The sequence below is a fragment of the Pangasianodon hypophthalmus genome, chromosome 8, assembly GCF_027358585.1.
Source record: "Pangasianodon hypophthalmus isolate fPanHyp1 chromosome 8, fPanHyp1.pri, whole genome shotgun sequence".
Taxonomy (NCBI): Eukaryota; Metazoa; Chordata; class Actinopteri; order Siluriformes; family Pangasiidae; genus Pangasianodon; species Pangasianodon hypophthalmus.
In genome coordinates, this window is record NC_069717.1 from 25,567,425 (window position 1) to 25,587,532 (window position 20,108).

The 20,108-nt window shown below is 35.0% G+C and overlaps 2 protein-coding genes across 2 annotated transcripts; both read left to right on the forward strand.

The window, feature by feature from the left end:
- The first annotated feature begins 9,381 nt into the window (after positions 1 to 9,381).
- Positions 9,382 to 11,881, forward strand: b2ml (beta-2-microglobulin, like). The gene is made up of 4 exons (XM_026925487.3): positions 9,382 to 9,577; positions 10,585 to 10,857; positions 10,986 to 11,013; positions 11,139 to 11,881. Exons 1-3 carry the CDS (start codon positions 9,514 to 9,516, stop codon positions 10,997 to 10,999), a joined length of 351 nt encoding a protein of 116 aa, XP_026781288.1. The 5' UTR covers positions 9,382 to 9,513; the 3' UTR covers positions 11,000 to 11,013; positions 11,139 to 11,881.
- Positions 11,882 to 13,412: 1,531 nt separating this feature from the next.
- Positions 13,413 to 19,631, forward strand: ubl4a (ubiquitin like 4A). The gene is made up of 4 exons (XM_026925224.3): positions 13,413 to 13,603; positions 16,905 to 17,010; positions 17,206 to 17,444; positions 18,252 to 19,631. Exons 1-4 carry the CDS (start codon positions 13,556 to 13,558, stop codon positions 18,357 to 18,359), a joined length of 501 nt encoding a protein of 166 aa, XP_026781025.1. The 5' UTR covers positions 13,413 to 13,555; the 3' UTR covers positions 18,360 to 19,631.
- The last annotated feature ends 477 nt before the right edge of the window (positions 19,632 to 20,108 follow it).

A 20,108-nucleotide genomic window follows, 5' to 3' on the forward strand; every position in this document is an offset into this window, starting at 1 on the left:
ATACTTATTCTGAATTCTTATTTTTTGAGTATGAATACTTATTCTACATACTATCATGTTGAGTATACATACTTATTTTACATACTATCATTTTGAGTATGCATACTTATTCTGAATTCTTATTTTTTGAGTATGAATACTTATTCTACATACTACCATGTTGAGTATACATACTTATTTTACATACTATCATTTTGAGTATGCATACTTATTCTGAATTCTTATTTTTTGAGTATGAATACTTATTCTACATACTATCATTTTGGGTATGCATACTTATGTTTTCATATTTTAGTATGCACAGATTATTGGATGCTAATAATTTTAGTATGCCTATTTATTTTAAGTATCTATGCTCTTTTACTGACCAGTGAATGTGGAATAACCTTTGAGTATTTAAATTGTTTCAAATGCACACCTCTATATTCCTTTTTTTTTTTTGCACAAGCATTTATTTAATGGCAAATTTGGATTGATTTTTTTTTTTTTTTTAAAGAAATACAGTTTGAGCTTGTAGTTCACTCTATATGTCCTAGTATGCACATTTGCCTGTATGCAAGTACTAGTATTCAACTATGCAAGTGTTCAAGTGTACTAGTGTGCAAGTAAGAAATATGACTATGTTAGGGATAATTCTATCTAAACCATCTTGTGAAGGATGTATATGAATTTCGAATAAAACATATATCATTTTATATTCTTACTCGAGATATCTATTTAATTTCTTTCTTTTTATGCCCACTCATATGCTATGCTTAATTGTGAATTATGCATAACTATGAATTAGTTATGCAAATTTGCCTTATGAATATTTGTGCAATGCTTTGAATGACATGTTTGTAGTGAGAGTGTGATGTTTACAAAGATTTGTCTTTCATGTATCTTTCATTAACACTGATTGTCCATACGATCAAATTTGCACACACTACAGACATGTATCACATTCATGTAGAAAACACATAAACACACCCGTGTGTTTTGGATAATTAAGGCTTGTTATCATTTTGATTATATTAATTTACAGATAGCTATCAATATTGTACTGAAAGAGCTTGCATGAATACGTGCATGTTATACTTATTACACGTACTTATTTTTTGAGTATGCATCGGAAACTGAACATCACAGAAAGTGATTGAACACCAAATCTTTATTTTTAACAACTGTAATTTGAGAAAAAAACAACTATTTAGCACTTTTAATTATATTTGCATTTTCTGTCTTGTTTGCATACTAGCACGCTTTTATACTAGAATACTGATATACTGCTAGTATACTTGCATACTATAATACATGCACACTTGCACACTTAAATAATAATTAATATTGCATATTAATATACTTGCGTGATATAGTATTACAATGCTTCAACCAAAGAATAATGAAAAGATACTTATTCTACACACTTAATTTTAATATTCATACTTGTCTCACATACTATTATTTTGAGTATGCATACTATTATTTTAAGTATGCATACTTATTTTTCATACTAATATTTTGAGTATGCATACTAGAATTTTGAGTATGCATACTTATTTTATACATACTTAAATGCCAGTGCTAGTATGCAAATTCAGTACTACTGAAATATACTGGTCTGCACGTGTGCAAGTGTGCAGTTATCCTTATGTTATCCTTACTAGCATTTTTAATAGTTTTTCTTTAAATATATATCTTGGGTCTAAAGGCCTATGTGGATGAAAGCATAAATATTTATGAAAGCATAAATGCTTTAGTCTAAAACCCGACTCCTCCTAATTGTATCTAAACCATCTTTTGAAAGCTGTATACAAATTTTGAATAAAACATGCATCATTTTTGTTCTTTCTTGAGTTTTATTCTTTCTTTTCATGTATCTTTATTTTAAATGCTTATTTATCTCAAGTATGCTCAATTAATTATGCAAATTTGTCTTTGGAAATGTTTGTGCAATGTTTTGTGTATGTATTCTAATTTTCATTCATTTTCATACTTCATTTGGTTTTCATTTGGATTATATTTATTTACAGATATGTATCAAGATCATACTGAAAGAGCAGCATCCTGATTTATTCCTGAACGCTTCCATGCATACTAATTATGCATATTAATTCTTTGAGTGTTCATACTAACATTTTGAGTATGCATACTTCTTTTAAGTATCCATGGATATTTATTGACAAATGTGGTTTTTTTTTTTGGTTATTGAGAAATGGTTTGAGATGCACACATCTATACTGATTTCTTACAAAGCAATGACAGTAACTTCAGTAGGAGCATAATGTTTATTTTCACCTGCATGCATATTTATATGAGGTCATTTTAGATCAAAATGCATACGACAGTGGACTCAAAATGTCATGGAACATCTAAGAAAGTGACTGAACACCATTTTTAGTATTCATACTTTTCTTGCATACTATTATTTTGAGTATGCATACTTATTTTGCATACTATTATTTTGAGTATGCATACTATTATTTTGAGTATGCATACTAGTATTTCTGGTATGCATTTTAAGTATGCATTCTCTTACTGACCAGTGTCAATAAGATCAGCGTCGCGATGGATCTGGAGCCTAAGAGGTGGGAGAATCATGCAGGGTGGGATGCCAGTGCTAGTTTGCAAGTTCAGTAGTATGCAAGTATGCAGTTATCCTTATGTTATCCTTACCAGCATTTTTAATAGTTTTTCTTTAAATATATATCTTGTAATTGTATCTAAAAGCCTATGTAGAAAGTGTAAATCTTTATGAAAGAATAAAAGCTTTAGTCAGAAACTAGACTCCTCACGCGTGTGCAAAGTGAAGTGATAATTGTGTCTAAACCATCTTTTGTAAGCCGTATATTCATTTTGAATAAAGCATGCATCATTTTTGTTCTTTCTTGAGTTTTATTATTTCTTTTCATGTTTCTTTATTTTCAATGCTTATTTGTCTCAAGTATGCTTAATTAATAATGTAAATTTGTCTTTGGAAATATTTGTTCAATGTTTTGTGTATGTATTCTAATTTTCAATAAAACATTCTTCATTTTGTTTTCATTTGGATTATGTTTATTTACAGATATGTATCAAGGTCATACTGAAAGAGCAGCACACTGCTTCAGATAAAGAATAATGAAAAGAGGAACACATATACATTTTTTTTTATTTCCGACAAGCCTGTGTGTATGAAAGCATAAATCACAGACCAGTAATTCTATATAAACTATTATGTGGAAGATTTATAATAATTTTGAATGAAGTATACTTCATTTTGCACTGCATGCTTGTTTCTGATTACATCATCACTTTACTTATATGTATTAGAATCAGCATAGTGAATTACGCTTGAACTCTTGCATGCATACCTATTCTACACACTTATTTTTTAGAATTCATACTTTTCTTGCATACTATTATTTTGAGTATGCATACTTATTTCGCATACTATTATTTTGAGTATGCATACTATTATTTTGAGTATGCATACTTATTTTTGCATACTAATATTTTGAGTATGCATACTATTATTTTGAGTATGCATACTTATTTTTGCATACTAATATTTTGAGTATGCATACTAGTATTTCTAGTATGCATTTTAAGTATCCATTCTCTTACTGACCAGTGTCAATAAGATCAGCGTCGCGATGGATCTGGAGCCTAAGAGGTGGGAGAATCATGCAGGGTGGGACGCCAGTGCTAGTTTGCAAGTTCAGTAGTATGCAAGTATGCAGTTATCCTTATGTTATCCTTACCAGCATTTTTAATAGTTTTTCTTTAAATATATATCTTGTAATTGTATCTAAAAGCCTATGTAGATGAAAGCATAAATCTTTATCCAATCCATGGACATTTATTGACTAGTGTGTGTTTTTAGTGCTATTTGGTCATTGAAACAGTTTGAGATGCACACATCTATATTTACAGAGCAATAACAATAACTATATAGCAGGAGCATAGTTTTGTTTTGTTTTTTAAATGATTTTTAGATCAACAGATTAGATTTTAGACTAACATTTTGAGACTATATCTGGTATTTTCAAGGTCAAAAACCAGGAGGGAACACTTCTCAATTTCTAGCAATCTGTCTTGCATGTATCGGTTGGTGATGAGCATTACAATTAATTTTCCAGATGTCAAATCCAATTTACATAGTTTTACAGAGACATAATGAGACCAAAAGCCCAGAAAGTGACTGAACACAAAATCTTCACATTTACTGCCTTTAAATTGAGAATAACATCTACTTACATTTCTCAGTTCGATTTTATTTATATAGCACTTTCAAAAATGCACATTGTCACAAAGAAGCTTTACAGTAATCCCAATATGGATTAAGATTTACATCCTTAATAAGCAAGTCAGCAAGACCGTGGCAAGGAAACACTCTTTGAGGCAACATGAGGAAGAAACCAGCCTCTGAAGGGAACAGTCTTCATCTGGGTGACAGTGGATAATGTGATTCTGAGTCATGATACATCCACAGCTGTACAGTATAGACGAAAAATAATACTGATTGTGTTGAAAGGATCCTCAGTATATACATTAGAGTCATTTTAGTGTTTTTTTTATTACAGTTTTTAGCTTTAAGTCTATAGCATGCAAGTGAAGTTATCCACTGAATAATGAACAAGATGTAGAGTGTAGACTGTTTTCAGTAAGTGCAAAATTTAGGCTATCCAAGGGAGACCATCCACAGCAATCTTTTGTGGTACTATCCACAGCAATCTCACTGCAAACTTCAGGCTATGCATGTGGGGCCATCCTCAGCAGCAGCGAGTGATTCTCAGGTGAAGGAAGCTCCAAGCAGAAGTAGAGCATCAGAATGGATCAGGCTAATAAATTTTTATATGTTTTTTCTTGAATTGCATACTAGCTTATTAGAACACCCATTTATACTAACACACTTACACACTTGCATACTAGAATCCTTGTATACTATCACAGATACTAAGATACTGGTACATTTGCATACTTGCATGCTACAACACTTGCATACTAGAATACTTGCATACTAGTATACATTTATGCTAAACAAAAATTGCAGTTTTGCATACTGAAATACTTGCATGCACCTTTATACTAAAATACTTGCACACTTGTATAGCAGAATATATATGTATACTTGCATACTTGAATAGTAGGTAGACTACTTGCATACTAGCACACATGCATTCTTGCACACTTGTATATTTGAAAATTAGAGTACTTACATACTAGCACGCTTGTGTAGCATAATTCTTGCATAAAAGAACATTTGTATATTACAATATTAGAATATTTATTTGCACTCTACCACAGTAGCACACTGCGTCAGCTAAAGAATAATTAGTTGAATGAGAACAGACAAAAACATTTTCTCAAAATATGTAAAACCTGCGTGGATGAAAGCATGAATTACGTGGAGTGATAATTGAGAGTTAAAGATGAAAACACTAAGTTTGAATAAACTTCCTGTTTCCATTTGCATTATAATAGTTTACATATATGCATCAAGATTGTACTGAAAGGGAAGCATACTGATTTATGCCTGAACATTTGCTTGTATACTTATTCTACTTACTAATTTTTGAGTATGCATACTTATTTAGCATCCTAATGTTTACGTATGCATACTTATTTAGCATACTATTATTTTGAGCATGCATACTTAATTTAAGATAATTACTTAAATAACACTCACTGGTTACTTTACCAGGAACACCCAGCACATGCAGTTATCCAATCAGCCAATCATGTGGCAGCAGCACATGAAATCATGCAGATACAGGTCAAGAGCTTCAGTTAATGTTCATAACAAACATCAGAATGGGGAAAAAGTGTTACTTTATTCGTGGCATGGTTGTTGGAACCAGATGGGCTATGGGTTTGAGTATTTCAGAAACTGCTGATCACCTGGGCTTCTCACATACAACAGTCTCTAGAGTTTTCACAGAATGGTGCAAAAAAACAAAAAAGCATCCTGTCTGTGGAGGGTCTGCAGTCTGAAACACCTTGTTGATGAGAGATGTCAGAGGAGAATGATGAGACTGGTCTGAGCTGACAGGAAGGATATAGGAACTCAAATAATCACTCTTTACCACCGTGATAAGCAAAAAAGCATCTCAGAACACACAGCACATCAAACCTTGAAGTGGATGAGCTTCAACAGCAGAAGACCACATCAGGTTCCTCTCCTGTCAGCCATGAACAAGAATCTGAAACGATCATGGGCACAGACTCACTGAAACTGGACAGTTGAAGAACGGAAAAAGACCAGGTGATTTATTTTTTCAATTGTCCAGATTATTTGGCTGAGCCTGTGCCCATGATAAATCACATGGTTCATTATATATAGTTCATGTGCCCTCAGGAACCTTTTTAATTCCCTAACCCGCCAGTAGATGTCACTTTGTCTTAGGTATGTATGACTTCTGATAGGCATGTAATGACATGTCTCATATTTGTCATAGCCTCTTTATTTAAAGCTATGCATCATGTTATGTGGACTAGTCTGACACTGAACTGCTAATCAATGATGTTACTCTGCAAATCAATCCCTTTAAAAATGCCAGACACTTTTTAAAACTGCCTTTGTAGTCTTTTTTTAATGATAGGATGCTATATTGTAATTAGGTTTCTTCTTGTTTTTCCTTTCACTGTTCTGAGAAACTGAACTGGCCTATAATCTCCAACACAACAAGGCAAGCTGTCATTATATCCCTCTGTTACTGGCATAAAGAGTAACAATAACAACATGTCACATAAGCTGCTCAAAAGGATGAATTAAAAGCATCACTTAAGAAAGTGAAAAACAGTTAATCACATTTTTAAGCATTGCTATTCAGCCATTACAGGGTGAATTCTTTTACTTTTACCTTTAAAACACCTAACAAGATTTTGTTTAATTTAATGCATGATGTTAAAAACCAGCCATGAACATATGACATAAAGATCCATATATATATGTGTGTGTGTATGTGTGTGTATATATATATATATATATATATATATATATATATATATATATATATATATATATATACAAATATATATATATGTTATATAGTCAAAGAACTTAATTTTATGTTCTGATAGCCAAGTCAATTGCTATATATGTAATAACTTTTTGTAATAAAATGAGCATAAATTAATAATAAAATATATTTGAGAGGATACATTTTAAACTGAAGTAGTGAAGTATAAATTATAAAATGTCATTGTTATTTTGTTTGTTTGATTTTGGGGTGTATTGAACTCTGCCTGCCTGTTTGGGATACAAGAAATAATTATAGTTTTGTTCATTGTGTCTGTGATTCTGGGTTCTACATGTTTTTAAGAATGTATGCTTATTTAACATACATTGGTATTGAGTACAGATATGTACTTTACATATTTTGTTTTTCACTTACTTTCATACTCATTTCTGTATATGTATAATTTGTGTCCATACTTATTTATCCATCCATTCTTGTGTCTTATGTACTTTGTTTAGTAAGCAGTTTAGAATGTGTACTTATTTATTAATGTACTATGCGCACTATTTTCATATCTGTGTGAAATCTTCTGCTTGGAATAGATCTGAATGAGACGATCTGTGCTCTCATTTATGTCGTATATCATCAAAGTGTAAACTTATTTTAGAATAAAATGATCTAAATAGTCTAATATTTCCATTTATTTATTTTATTTATAGAGAAAAAAACAACAAAGTTTGTTTCACTTTTTTTTTCACTTGCTTTTTTTTTTTTTTTTTGTGGAGGTGGAGCAAACGAGAGCCAGTTGTCACAGAACACTCCTGTTTTATTGCCTGTCTCCTCCTTCCTGGTTTTCCCCTGTGTTTCTATAACGCCATAAACATTACTAGCACACTGAATAATGTCCAAAGCTCGTTCTTGTAAGCAGTTTTATTATACATTATAATGTAGATGTTATTTGTGAAGTCTTGCATGTTTCTATGTTAAACCATGTTTAACCCTGCTTTCTAGTTCCTAGTTGTTTTTTATATCATCCTTGGGCAAGAATTAGTTTCACTAAGTCACACAACACACAGAACAGTATTTTCTTGACATATGAAGTTATTGTGTAAAATACAAAAAAAGGCTACATGTTTTAAAAGACATTAAAAGTACAACACAAATTTTCTAAATAAGTAATAAATGAAGTATAAAAAAGCACACTACATGAATAATACATAACTTCAGTCCTCATTCTAACATTCACCCTTATGGCAAAAGCTCATTAAAATACAAAACTAAACTTACACTATTAATTGGGGAAGAGGGGTAAAATTATGAACTAAGAGTTCCTGGACTTTTATTCACCTCTCTTAGCATATTATGGAATATACACAGTCTAATAAGTAAACCAAAGCCTCATTCATCTCAATTTGGAAACTGGTTATCAAATTCAAATAGCAAATGAGTGATGGGTTAACGCTGGACCAGACCTGCCTCGCTAGTCTTGCCCACACACCTCTATGGAACAATACACTCAATTCAGTTGACTCTGGTTGTCATAGCCACAACTCAGTCTTGGTGAGATCAGGCCAAAAGTGAAATGCCACACATGTGAAGTTGGTTGTATTCGGGCCAGGCTCACATTCCAAATGTGATGTATAGCCTACATGTGGGCCATGATTGGCCACAACACACTAGTTATTACCACATGAACCTGAACTTAACCGTATCAGGCCTGGAATTTGACCTGTTGTCTATAATACTATGCTACTACTGCTTTGCTACTACAGTATTTGATATATAATGTGCTGTGGTATAGTATACAAGTTGACCTTGATCAGTATATAGCGCAATGACCGTGCCAAAAAAAAAAAAAAAAAAAAAACGATATTTTTTTGACTGTGTGGTATGAGTTATGTTAGCCACCCATGACTAAACATTTAGGTTAAAAAAAAAAAATTCAAGGTGTGTTCAAACTCAAAATCCACCCCCAGCTTTGCCTACGGTTATATAAATATACAACAATTGTATATGTCTGTCATTAAGGGTCATAAATAAAACATACAGGATGATCTAGAGTTTTAAGTCATGTGTTTACATCATGCTAGCTAGTGGTCATAGGCTTCCACTGTGGACTTGTACATGAACTAAACATGCCTTAGCTAACAGAGTATATATTATATTATATATATATATGTATATATTAGTCAAATAAATCAGATTTTTCTCTAAAACATTCTTTCAAAGTCCTTGCTAACTGAACTGAAGAGTATTTAGTTGAGTTATTATTCAGGCAGCATAGCTCATCCAGGGTCATGTGATTTCCTCTAAAACACACCGCGCGCTCTATGTGCGGCACAACAGCAAAACCTTCAGGCGCGATATCTGCCCGGTAACAACACCGCGAGTAATTCTGATTGGTTGTAAATTAGCCTGGGGGCGGGGTTTTGGCGTCCTTAAGTCAGGGTGAGGCGGTACTTTCATTTCAGTTTCAGGCGACTGTTGAGGAGGAGAGAGCAGTGCAGGTGTTCCGGAAAAGCTGTCCAGGTTCTGCGGCGAAGATTATTTTATTTTTGTCAGATTTTTATTCGACTGTTTGTTCGGAAAGATGAAGGTGCTGCTTTCTTTCGTCGTGCTCGCTGTTTTCAGCGCAAGTGCCTTTGCTAAGGAGTGTAAGTATGATTTTATGGGCAGTTTCTACGATAGGCCTCATACTGTGATGTTTCATGTCGTTATTTGTTTATTTTTTTAGTTATTTATCTATATATTTATTTATTTATTACTATTATATTTATATTTGGAGACATATTTAATGTTCGTTTGGTATTAATGACGTAGTTCTGCCTATTTTGAAGTGCGCGAGACACGTAAACAGGAAGATACCTAACTATGTGTATAGTTGTTAAAAATATCATATTTAAACTCTCTCTTTAATAAATAACAACCATTTATTAATTTGAATGTTCTTTATCTCTTAATTTTCACGATCTATTGTACAACTTACACGAGTGCTGCGTTTGGAAATCCCCTTCCTTGTTTACTTTCACTTTAGTACTGAAGGAAATCTGTCATGTCAATTTAATGTAGAAAATAATTTTTAAAAAAGACAAAAACCCCAATTATATTATTAACAACAACAAAAAAAAAGAATTTGTAATGCTAAATTAATTAATCACCAAAAATCAGTTTTTTTTTTTTCTTTTTTTCATTTTTCCAGTATTGCCCTTGGTAAAAAATCAAAGTAACCTAAATAACTAACCAAAATCAAATATATGGAAAACAGTATTTCTTTCAAAATAACTAAAAAATAAAAATGCCACCGAAAGACAATGACGTAACATGGAGGCAATCTGCAGCTCCTCCTCCATTTGATCTGTTCCTGGAGGAGCTGCAGCTGAAGTATGAAAAACTTCAGAGTCAGAGATTTTATATTCAACATTTCTTTAAAAAAAAGTGTTTTAACAAAAAAAGAAGGGAACATGAAACAATCATTTCTTCATACAGTAAAGTAAGTAACAGTGGAGATATAACAAGACTGCCACCTGACGATATCAAGTGGGTCATGCTATTAATGGTTTGCGATACTGATGCCGTATCGTTCCACCACTCAGGTGTATCTACTAGCTTCTGTACTGAAAACATACACATTATATTCATGCATGTGTATCTTCATCTCTAGCTTCACCAAAGATCCAGGTTTACAGCCGTAACCCTGGTGAGTATGGCAAAGAGAACACACTGATCTGCCACGTGAGTGACTTCCACCCCCCAGACATTGAAATCAAACTGCTGAAGAATGGTGTGGAGATTCCAAACGCCAAGCAGACTGACCTGGCCTTTGAGCAGGGCTGGAAGTTTCATCTGACTAAGAGCGTCGCCTTCACACCCACCAGCGGTGACACATTCTCCTGCAAGGTCAGACACCTGAGCAGTGAGAAGACCTTCACCTGGGGTAAGACTGACCTGGAATCTGTGTTAAATAAACTTTCACACATATTTTGTTAATATTGATACTTTCGGTTATGAGACTTATGATGATGCCACAGCTTTGTTTGAGAGATCTGTTTTCTTTCCTTGCAGAGCCAGACATGTAAATCTCCTGGGCTTCGTAAGTAAAAACTCTCATACAAAGAGAAAGTGTTGTTGATTAGCATCACTAGCACTTTGAATAGTTTATTCAATTTGCACAAATGTAGAAAAATATTACAGTTTTCTTTTTTTATTGCTCCACAGATTCCATCTGGCCGCTCTTTATTTCCACACTTGCAGTAATGATACCACTTTCTGACCATCAATTCACCTCTCATTAGTAAATTGAACTTCATTGTATATCTGACATAGGGCTGGGCGATACAATAAAAATGTCTTTGTGATATTTGAAAAACACCTTCCAGGTATACAATATAGAACAAGGCGTTTAGTTTCACTTGTTGGGTTTTGCTAACAAAAAACCCAAAATATTGCTACTATTAATGAAAAAGCATGAATTATTTGATTCAGCATTCACTAAAGATTCAGATATTTAAGAAGGTAATCGGTGGAAACATTTAAAAAATTAGTTATGTGTTACAATGAGCCACAGTGGCATTATAAAAGCAGAAAAACTCAGAAAACAACAACAACAAAAAATATAGTCCTATCGCCCAGCCCTGTGTGTCATCTACGCTTTAGTTAATCAAGCAATATCTCTACAGTTTAAAATGTAAAAACTAGAACTTTATGCGGTTTGGATAACTAAATTCCTAATGTGGGGAATGTGTTTTTTTTTTTTTTTTAAAGCTTCATAATTTTTGTCTATCTTCTTTTATTTCTGATTCATCATGGTGTGTAAAGTTTGATAAATAACTTTTGTTATGCTCCTTTAAAATGTTTTAAATAATTGACATAAGACTTCTAAATATTGGTTTTCTTGAGGTTTTCAATCACTGTTAATTGTAATGTAAAAAGAAGTAATAAAATTCTGTCCCCCTCCCCAACCTGACTGTAGTGTTTATTGGTGTGTGTGTGTGTGTGTGTGAGATTGTGAGGGAGAGATATTTGTGTCTGCAGCACAGATTAAATTAACCTGCATACATTATTACATATTTACAGATATTACTTATCTTAGCTAGATACATAATTTGCTTAGTTAACAAACAGGAAACAAATGGAATGAGATATTTGATATAATAATAATTTATATATTATTATATATTATTATTTATAATTTATATTTTTTAAATTAAAGAATTGAACACTGTTCAATTCTTTGGTTAGAAGGTGTTGATTCCTTTTTCTGTAAAAGCAGCTCTGACAGTTCAGGCTGTAGAGATTATATCAATACACTCATTCTTACTTACACGGACTTATATAGTGAAGGTGCCACTTAATATATGTTCATAATTGTTGATACAGTAAAGAGATGTTTATTCAGAATAGAAAACGTTGCACTTTGTGGATCTTGATAATGTGACAGGCTTATCCAATAAATAAATAAATAAACAGCCTCTATTTTCTTCAAAATAAAAATGGCTGTTGAAGGACTGTTTGGGGCTGCTGTAACACAAGTGATAACAGGAACTAATTTGTTATGTAAATAATAAATGTAACTATAAATGGATAAAAATTGTCATGTGTCATTCTTTGATTATTATTTTTTTATGTAATTGTTAGCAAATTGCCATGGTGTAAGAAAAAAATCAAACCAATCAAATGTGTCTGGAAAGCAATCAACTTTGGGAATGATAACATCTTTCCGCAAACTCATCATTTATTGTTTTCCTATAAGAGCATGCCCTGACCTGCTTTAGTTCTTGTGAACTTTAAAATAATCCTGCATTCAACTGAACTCGGAAGGGGGAAGCCTGGACTCAGATTTAGGTCATTTTACAGTGTGTGGTTAAAAACATGGACTCCTCCATGTAAAGTGTGTTTTGTTAAAGCAAGCTAGCCAGCTGACATCAGTGATCATGAGTTTATGATGTATTTCATTTCTCAATACAGTGAACCGTATAGGTTTAACCATGCAATGCGTCTGTGTTGATTGATCTACAGCAAATACTACTATAAACAGTTTAAAGCAGTGCAGTGATATTTACTGTGGGAACGGCCATGCTGATATGACGTCATTCGCTGAACACAGGGTTGGGGCCGTTGTAGTTACTCGCTGCGCATGCGCGGTGTAAATCTAGTAGCCACCAGCCACAGAAACCTAACCAACTTTCTCAGCCGGATTTCCAAGTTGAGGGAACGTTTTCTTTCACTCCCAGGTCTGATTTAGGAGTGTTTTAGTTGAACGCAGCATACTGGGTAGTCGAGAATATTCGCTCACACCGTCGCTCCACCTCTGACGACGACCTAATCAGTCAATCTTGAGTGTTTTTTAATCCCCAATCGTATTTGATAAATCCCGCCTCCTGCGCTCGGATTGGCCAGTAGTTCGTATCGGTCCAATCGGTGAGCTGAGTTTGTATCGTACTAGCCAATCCCAGACCAGGAGGCGGGGTGTTTGTCAAATAAAACGGGTGTGAAAAATAAATGATGAATGAGCAAACGCAGGTCAGTGATTTTGACGTCATATCCGTGGGAAGCAGTTCTTTGGAAGCTAACGTTGAAGAATTTGCTACCATTAGATTTTTTTTTTTGCTATTTATTTTTAAACAGATGTCAAGATGATCCTGACAGTTAAACCGCTTCAGGGGAAAGAATGTAACGTTCAGGTGGGTTTGAACATCGAGCTCTGGCTATGCTAGCTCCATGGCAATTCCCGTGGCTAGCTAGCTCGGTTAGCTAGGATATGTAGCTGCCTTGTGAACGTTCTCTAGTGTTCTGGCTACCAGGGTAGGTGTAACTTTACAGAGACACTGAAGCGAAGCGGGGCAGTAGTGGTACAGTTTAGAGTATAATTCTTAATAATAGGCAGCTAGCTTGCGAGGCGACTTTGTATTAGACTCTCAAACAGCGCTTTATTGGATATGTAGTGCACTATGTAGGGTGCAGGAGACATTATTCATACGGTTTCCGTGTAGTGCATTTATACACGGTGTGTGGGGTCATTTGCAATTCGGCCATGTTTCACAATGAGCTGTTAGTTAACTGAGCTCCTGAACCAAACCAACACTGTCATATGGGTTAACTGTTTAAGGCCAGGAAGTGTACATTCACAAAGGGTTTACTGACTATTAAAACACGAGGCCAAAAAATGATTCCTGACCTTATGACTAGCTAAATGAACACACACACACACACACACACACTCAGAAATCACAACACAACTTGAGCTGTAAAAAGGAAAACCCCACAAATCTGGTTTCTGAACTTATAATTAACTAAATATATTCAAACATGCACACAACTTCAACTGTAATAGGGGGAAAAAACGTTTAAAATATTGATTTCTGAATTTATAATTGACTAAATATGTTAACACACATGCACAACTTCAACCATATAAAAGGAAAAAAAGCAAATAACAAATGGTTTCTGAACTTGTAATTATGTGAATATATTCAAACACACAACTTCAACTGTAAAGTGGAAAAAAACAACTAATAAAAAATGGTTTCTGAATTTATAATTAACTAAATGTAAAACAACACAAGTTCAAATGAATTTAGTTATTAAAACGTAAAAAAGAGAGAAGAAGAATTCAGAAATGGTTCTCTGAGCTCATTATTAAATAAATATATATTCGCAAAAAAAGAAATGGGATGCATATAGACATTTGTAATCCCCTAGAAATATATATATATATATATATATATATATATATATATATATATATATATATATATATATATATATATATATATATATATATATATATATATATATATATTTTTTTTTTTTTTTTTTTTTTTTAAATAATGTTTTTTTTTTAGACTTAATATTTAGCTAATATAAAAATAATACAATATACTTGTACTGACTCAAAAAAAAAAAAAGAATATTTTTGAAATACTGTTAAGGAATAACAATTTCTGACAGAAGAAAAATATAGAGATTTCCAAATAGAATAATACAATTTTCAGTGGTGTGATTATTATTTTATTTCTTTATAAATCAGTATAGCTAAAAGTCTTATAAAAGTTGTATAATATTTTGGCAGATTTGTGATACCCCGTGACATATCAGTGGGCTGAATTTCTTCTTATATATTTATTAACATCAAAATGTATTTTGATGTTTTTTATACAAGGCCATGAAATTTGTATAGGAAGCATTACAATGTTTAGTATAAGCTATGAAATTAAAGGTGCAATAGTAGATTTTTTATATTATTATTATTATTATTTCTTACTTGTAGAAGTACCCTGGTAGATATGTAGACCATGCTAAAATACAGTAGTCAACATTTGAAGTGGATCAAAAAAGTTAATCAAAGTTGTCCTAAGACAAGAACGGGTATTGTTCAAAATTAATGTATAACATGTAAGTCTGCTATTAATCAATGTTGTCATCAATGGAATATCATGCCTCATCACTTTTGATGGTGCCCAGACTTGATTGTTTGTCACAAGGTGTGAAGTGGCTTGTCACACATTCGTGAAGACAAGAGTGCACCAAAAAACTGTTGGTTGTTCGGTACTTCTGTGATTCATCTGAAGTTACAATGGACTGGAAATGCCTCTTAAACATAATTGCCTGCAGTGCAATACTGTACTGTACTGTTCAGTGGGGTTCAAGTCGGGTGAACGGGCTGGCCATTCCATCCTTGAGATGCCCTCCTCCTCCAAGAATTCTGTCACCAGCCTTGCTCGATGTGGGCGAGCGTTGTCATCCATAAGCACGGAATCTGGCCACGTTGCACCAGCACGCGGTCGCACAACTGGTCTCAGGATTTCATCCCTATACCTTTGGCCTGTCAGGCTGCCATTTTCGACGATGACGAGCTCTGTCCTTCCACCCATGGGGATGCCTCCCCAAACCATGACCGATGATCCGCCAAACCTGTCATGCTGTACAACATTTTGTGGCAAATTTCTCTCCCCAGGGCGACGCCAGACCCTCCTACGCCTGTCTAGGAAGTTCACACAGAACCGGGACTCATCTTTGAAGAACACTGTACCCCACTCATTCAGTGTCCACCTGCGGTGTTCTGTGGCCCACAGCAGACATGCCAGTTTGTGTGCTCTGGAAAGAGGCACCCTCACAGCTCACAGCTGGTCGTTTCGCAGGCTGACTGCAGGCATGCAGGGTCAAATATCGGTCTTGATTTGGACCCATTGTCTGCCTCCACCATGCCTTCTACTCACACTACCAGACCTTCTGGACCTGTTCCAGGCTCTGGAAATGACACTTTGAGACGTTCCCACTGTGTCTGCAACTTCACGCTGAGTCGTGCCTCCTTGCAGCATCCCAATGGCCCTGTTGAGGTCAGAATCCTGCAATCTCACTAAACATGGCATTTTCAATGCTTTCTGGCCTCAAGTGAAGCTTTCAGAGCCTTAAATGATGGCCAGTTCCCAATTACAGACACCTGTGACAGGTCAGTTGGTACCTAATGACAAACAATCATGTCTGGAGACCATCAACAGCCATGAAGGATGACATTTCATTAATGACAACATTGACTAATAACAGACTTGTTAAGCATGAATTGTGAAAGAAACACATTTTGGTTTTAGGACAACTTTGATGATCCACTTCGAATGTTGACTAGTGTATATTGGTTGAAGCCATGACCTCGGTGCAAGTGTACTAAGCGGGTGAGAAAACCGGTTTGAAAAACCGGAATCTGGAATGTTGTTTGTGTGTGGATGGGCCTGCTGTTAGTCATTTTATACACACACTACTCTACAGGCCACTGAAGAATCTGGGGGTGGAGATATGTGAAAAGGGGCGGGAATGGGGGAGTAGGCCCAAGGATTAAAAAAATAATAATAACAAAACATCCAAACATCAAACCCACCTATGTAACTGTTGGAGACTAATCTTTCCTAATGCACCTTTAATGCTACATTTTATTACTCGCTTTTTGTCTTGTACTTAGAAATGTTTTTTTTTCTTGTTGATTCTCAGGTTACAGAAAACGAGAAGGTGTCGACAGTAAAAGAACTGGTGTTTGAGCGCTTGAACATACCGCCACATCAGCAGCGACTGCTCTACAAAGGAAAAGCCCTGGCAGGTACGAGGAAAGGCTGTCTAAACAGGAATCACATTAAGGAATCAAGTTCAGAATTCCTGTACCCTTTTTTTTAAAGCTATCATTGCCTTTAAGACTGCAGTAAGATCATCTATCAAGTGGTTCAGTGTAAATATTAATAAAGACACAAACTTGGTGAATATTCATCATTAGTAAAGTACACTCTTGTGTTTGCAGACGAATACAGACTGAGCGATTACGCCATCGGCCCAGAGGCCAAGCTGAACCTGGTGGTGCGGCCGACAGGAGAGAGAAACAGCGGGGCGGCGGTCAGCAGTAATTCCACTACCACCAGTACCAGCAGCAGCAGCAGCAGTGGGAGCACTGGAAGTGGAGTATGGCAGTTACTGTCCACCGTCCTGGCCAAACACTTCAGTCCTGCAGACGCAGCCAAAGTCCAGGAACAGCTCATTAAGGTACTTTCAGTTCCGCACCTCGCCTGTTCCTGCACTCTTAGCAGCGTGTGTTCATTCTTGTTAGGTAAGGAATAAAACACTTCGGGGTGTGCGGCTGTAGGAAAATAATCACCGACGGGGTGGTGTGATGCGGCACAGAGCGAAGCGGACTCACTGCTACCGCTCTGAATGTGATTCATTTCCATTAACAGCACATCCTGTAGGATTTTATTCCTCTTACACTATAGCACATATTGAACATCACAGCTTACTTTTTATCCGTTTATAGTTACATTTTTAATGTTGTGGAAAGTCCTCAAACAAGTTATAAATACTCCTATTAATAGTCATTCCCTCACCAGCTTCTCTCTATTTTTCTTTCTCTTCACATTAATAAGACAAGCCTATCATGTTACTGAGAAAGTGTAAAGTCCTCTATCTGTGAAGATTTTCCCATGTCAGTTGGAAAACTTAGTTTCAGCTTTACCTCTGACTGTTACAAAGCGTCGGCACGGAAACTCCTTCCATAAATGTTAAATAAACATCTCCTCACAGAAGACTTCACCATATCAACGATTATACATTTTTAATCTGTTCATGTGGAGTGTCTGCCATATAGCTCCCTTTTGTAAGCTGTTGCTATAGAAACAATAATAATAATAATAAAAAAAAAAAATAGAACACCTTGCCAACACCTTCTGACCAATCAGATTCGAGAATTGAAATTGTCCACCACTAGCACTCTAAACATCCATTAGTGATTACAATAAGATTGTGTATCTTTTACTGACATAATGTCTTTCTTGTTTTTGTTTTTTTTTCTTACAGGATTACGAACGTTCCCTCAGGCAGCTGAGCCTGGACGATATCGAGCGCCTGGCTGGACGCCTGCTCCACCCTGAGGCAGAGGGAATGGACACGTCATACATGGACTGAGACGAGCTACAGTGTATATATACGTACACACAAGAGCACACTTTAACAGCAGCAACACAGCACCCTGATGTTTGGTTAAATGTATGCGATGAGGACATTCAGGAACGACGGGACCGTAAGACCACATCAGCTTACATCAGGTTGGCCACATGTGACCGTGGCTCAGCTAAAATTTTTAAAAGAAGATTCTTTCCCAGTCTTTTGAACAGTAATGAAGTGTCATGAGCAGCACTTGTATTCGCACCACATTTCCTTTTTCTTGCTTTCAGATGTCCTGCCTTTTACAAATGTGATGGTCATCAGCATGCTAGTTTGTTTTTTTAATTAGAAACTCTTCACGAGTGAGTTAAATTCAAGACATATTAACAGACCTGCATTCTCCTTTGAGAATGTAGAGCGTACAGAATGTCATACGTTTGTAAAAGGGATAAACCTCCTGCATTGCATACAACAGGAGCTGGTTTTATGCATCAAGGCAAACTAATGACAACATGAATACAGATTAAGCCTCGCGCATGAAGAGAGGTCGTGTTTGATTTTAGGCTGCATTCGAATACTGTTTTTAATTTGCCCTTGCCAACTTCCCCTGAACATTTCCTCATTCAGAGAATCCCTGTCACATTTTTAAGAATTGTTCCAAAACTTTAACAAACCACACTTTGTCTAATAGATGACGCATCGGAGGCTTGAGGGATCGAGTCACCAAAGTTGTACAGTTTAGGAACAGAACCTGCCCAAGATGCATTGCTGTTGGGTGTGATTTCCTTTTTAAACCAGTAAAAATTGGTGGAAGGAAATGGCATAAAAATGGTATAAGATCTGCAACTACTCTATACCTCACAGAGTACATAAGTACAGTACATTATCCTGCTAGCTAATTAGCAGGCTGGCTAGTTAGCTTGTTCACAGGAAATGGACAGGGCAGGTTGCCATGGAAATCAGTTTTGACAGCATTGTTTGTACTGCCAACAACCAAAATCTCAAACTCAAACTGAAGAACAGCGTTTTAAAAACAGTATTGAAACGCAGGGTTCATTTTACATGGATGTATTTAGCTCGATTGATCATGTGATGTATATTTCATGCTCAGCGTTTTCAGTCTACGTATGCTGCTTAATGTTATCTTTGGATGCTTTATGAACCTATTTATGATGGTCAAGGAGTTAAATTCATCACTACTGACCACAAAGTTAGTGTTGGCCCATGTATAGGTAAGCGCTCCGACTTTGTAAATACTGTTTATTATTATTAAAAATGACAACGTTCACTTGATTGGCTTTGTCTAGTTCTTTTGTAGAAGTAATTATCCATGAAGTGTTTTATTCCTCTTATACCACAGCAATTTGCCAACAGGTGCAGTGTTTTAATTTATTAATGAACAACATATCATACTTTTTATATGTTTGTATTTACATACCCTCTCTCATGAAAGCTAATAAGACAAGAACACAGCCAGTCATGTTACATGTTGAAGACTTTCCCATGGTGGAAAACTTACTGACAAAGTGCTGACACTGGAGACTCCTTCCAAAAAATTGCAATAAAGGACATCTTACAGTAAACCTATCAACAATTGTATGTTTTTCTTTGTTGAATAGCAATACATTTAAAAAAAAAATCATTTATAATTAGCTTTAGATTGTTAAGCAGCTTATTCAGCCATTCAAGTTCGTGTGAATCAGCTGTTACTACAGAAACCATAATGTATTAGAATGGTGATATTAATATAAACCTGTGATCTGAAATACA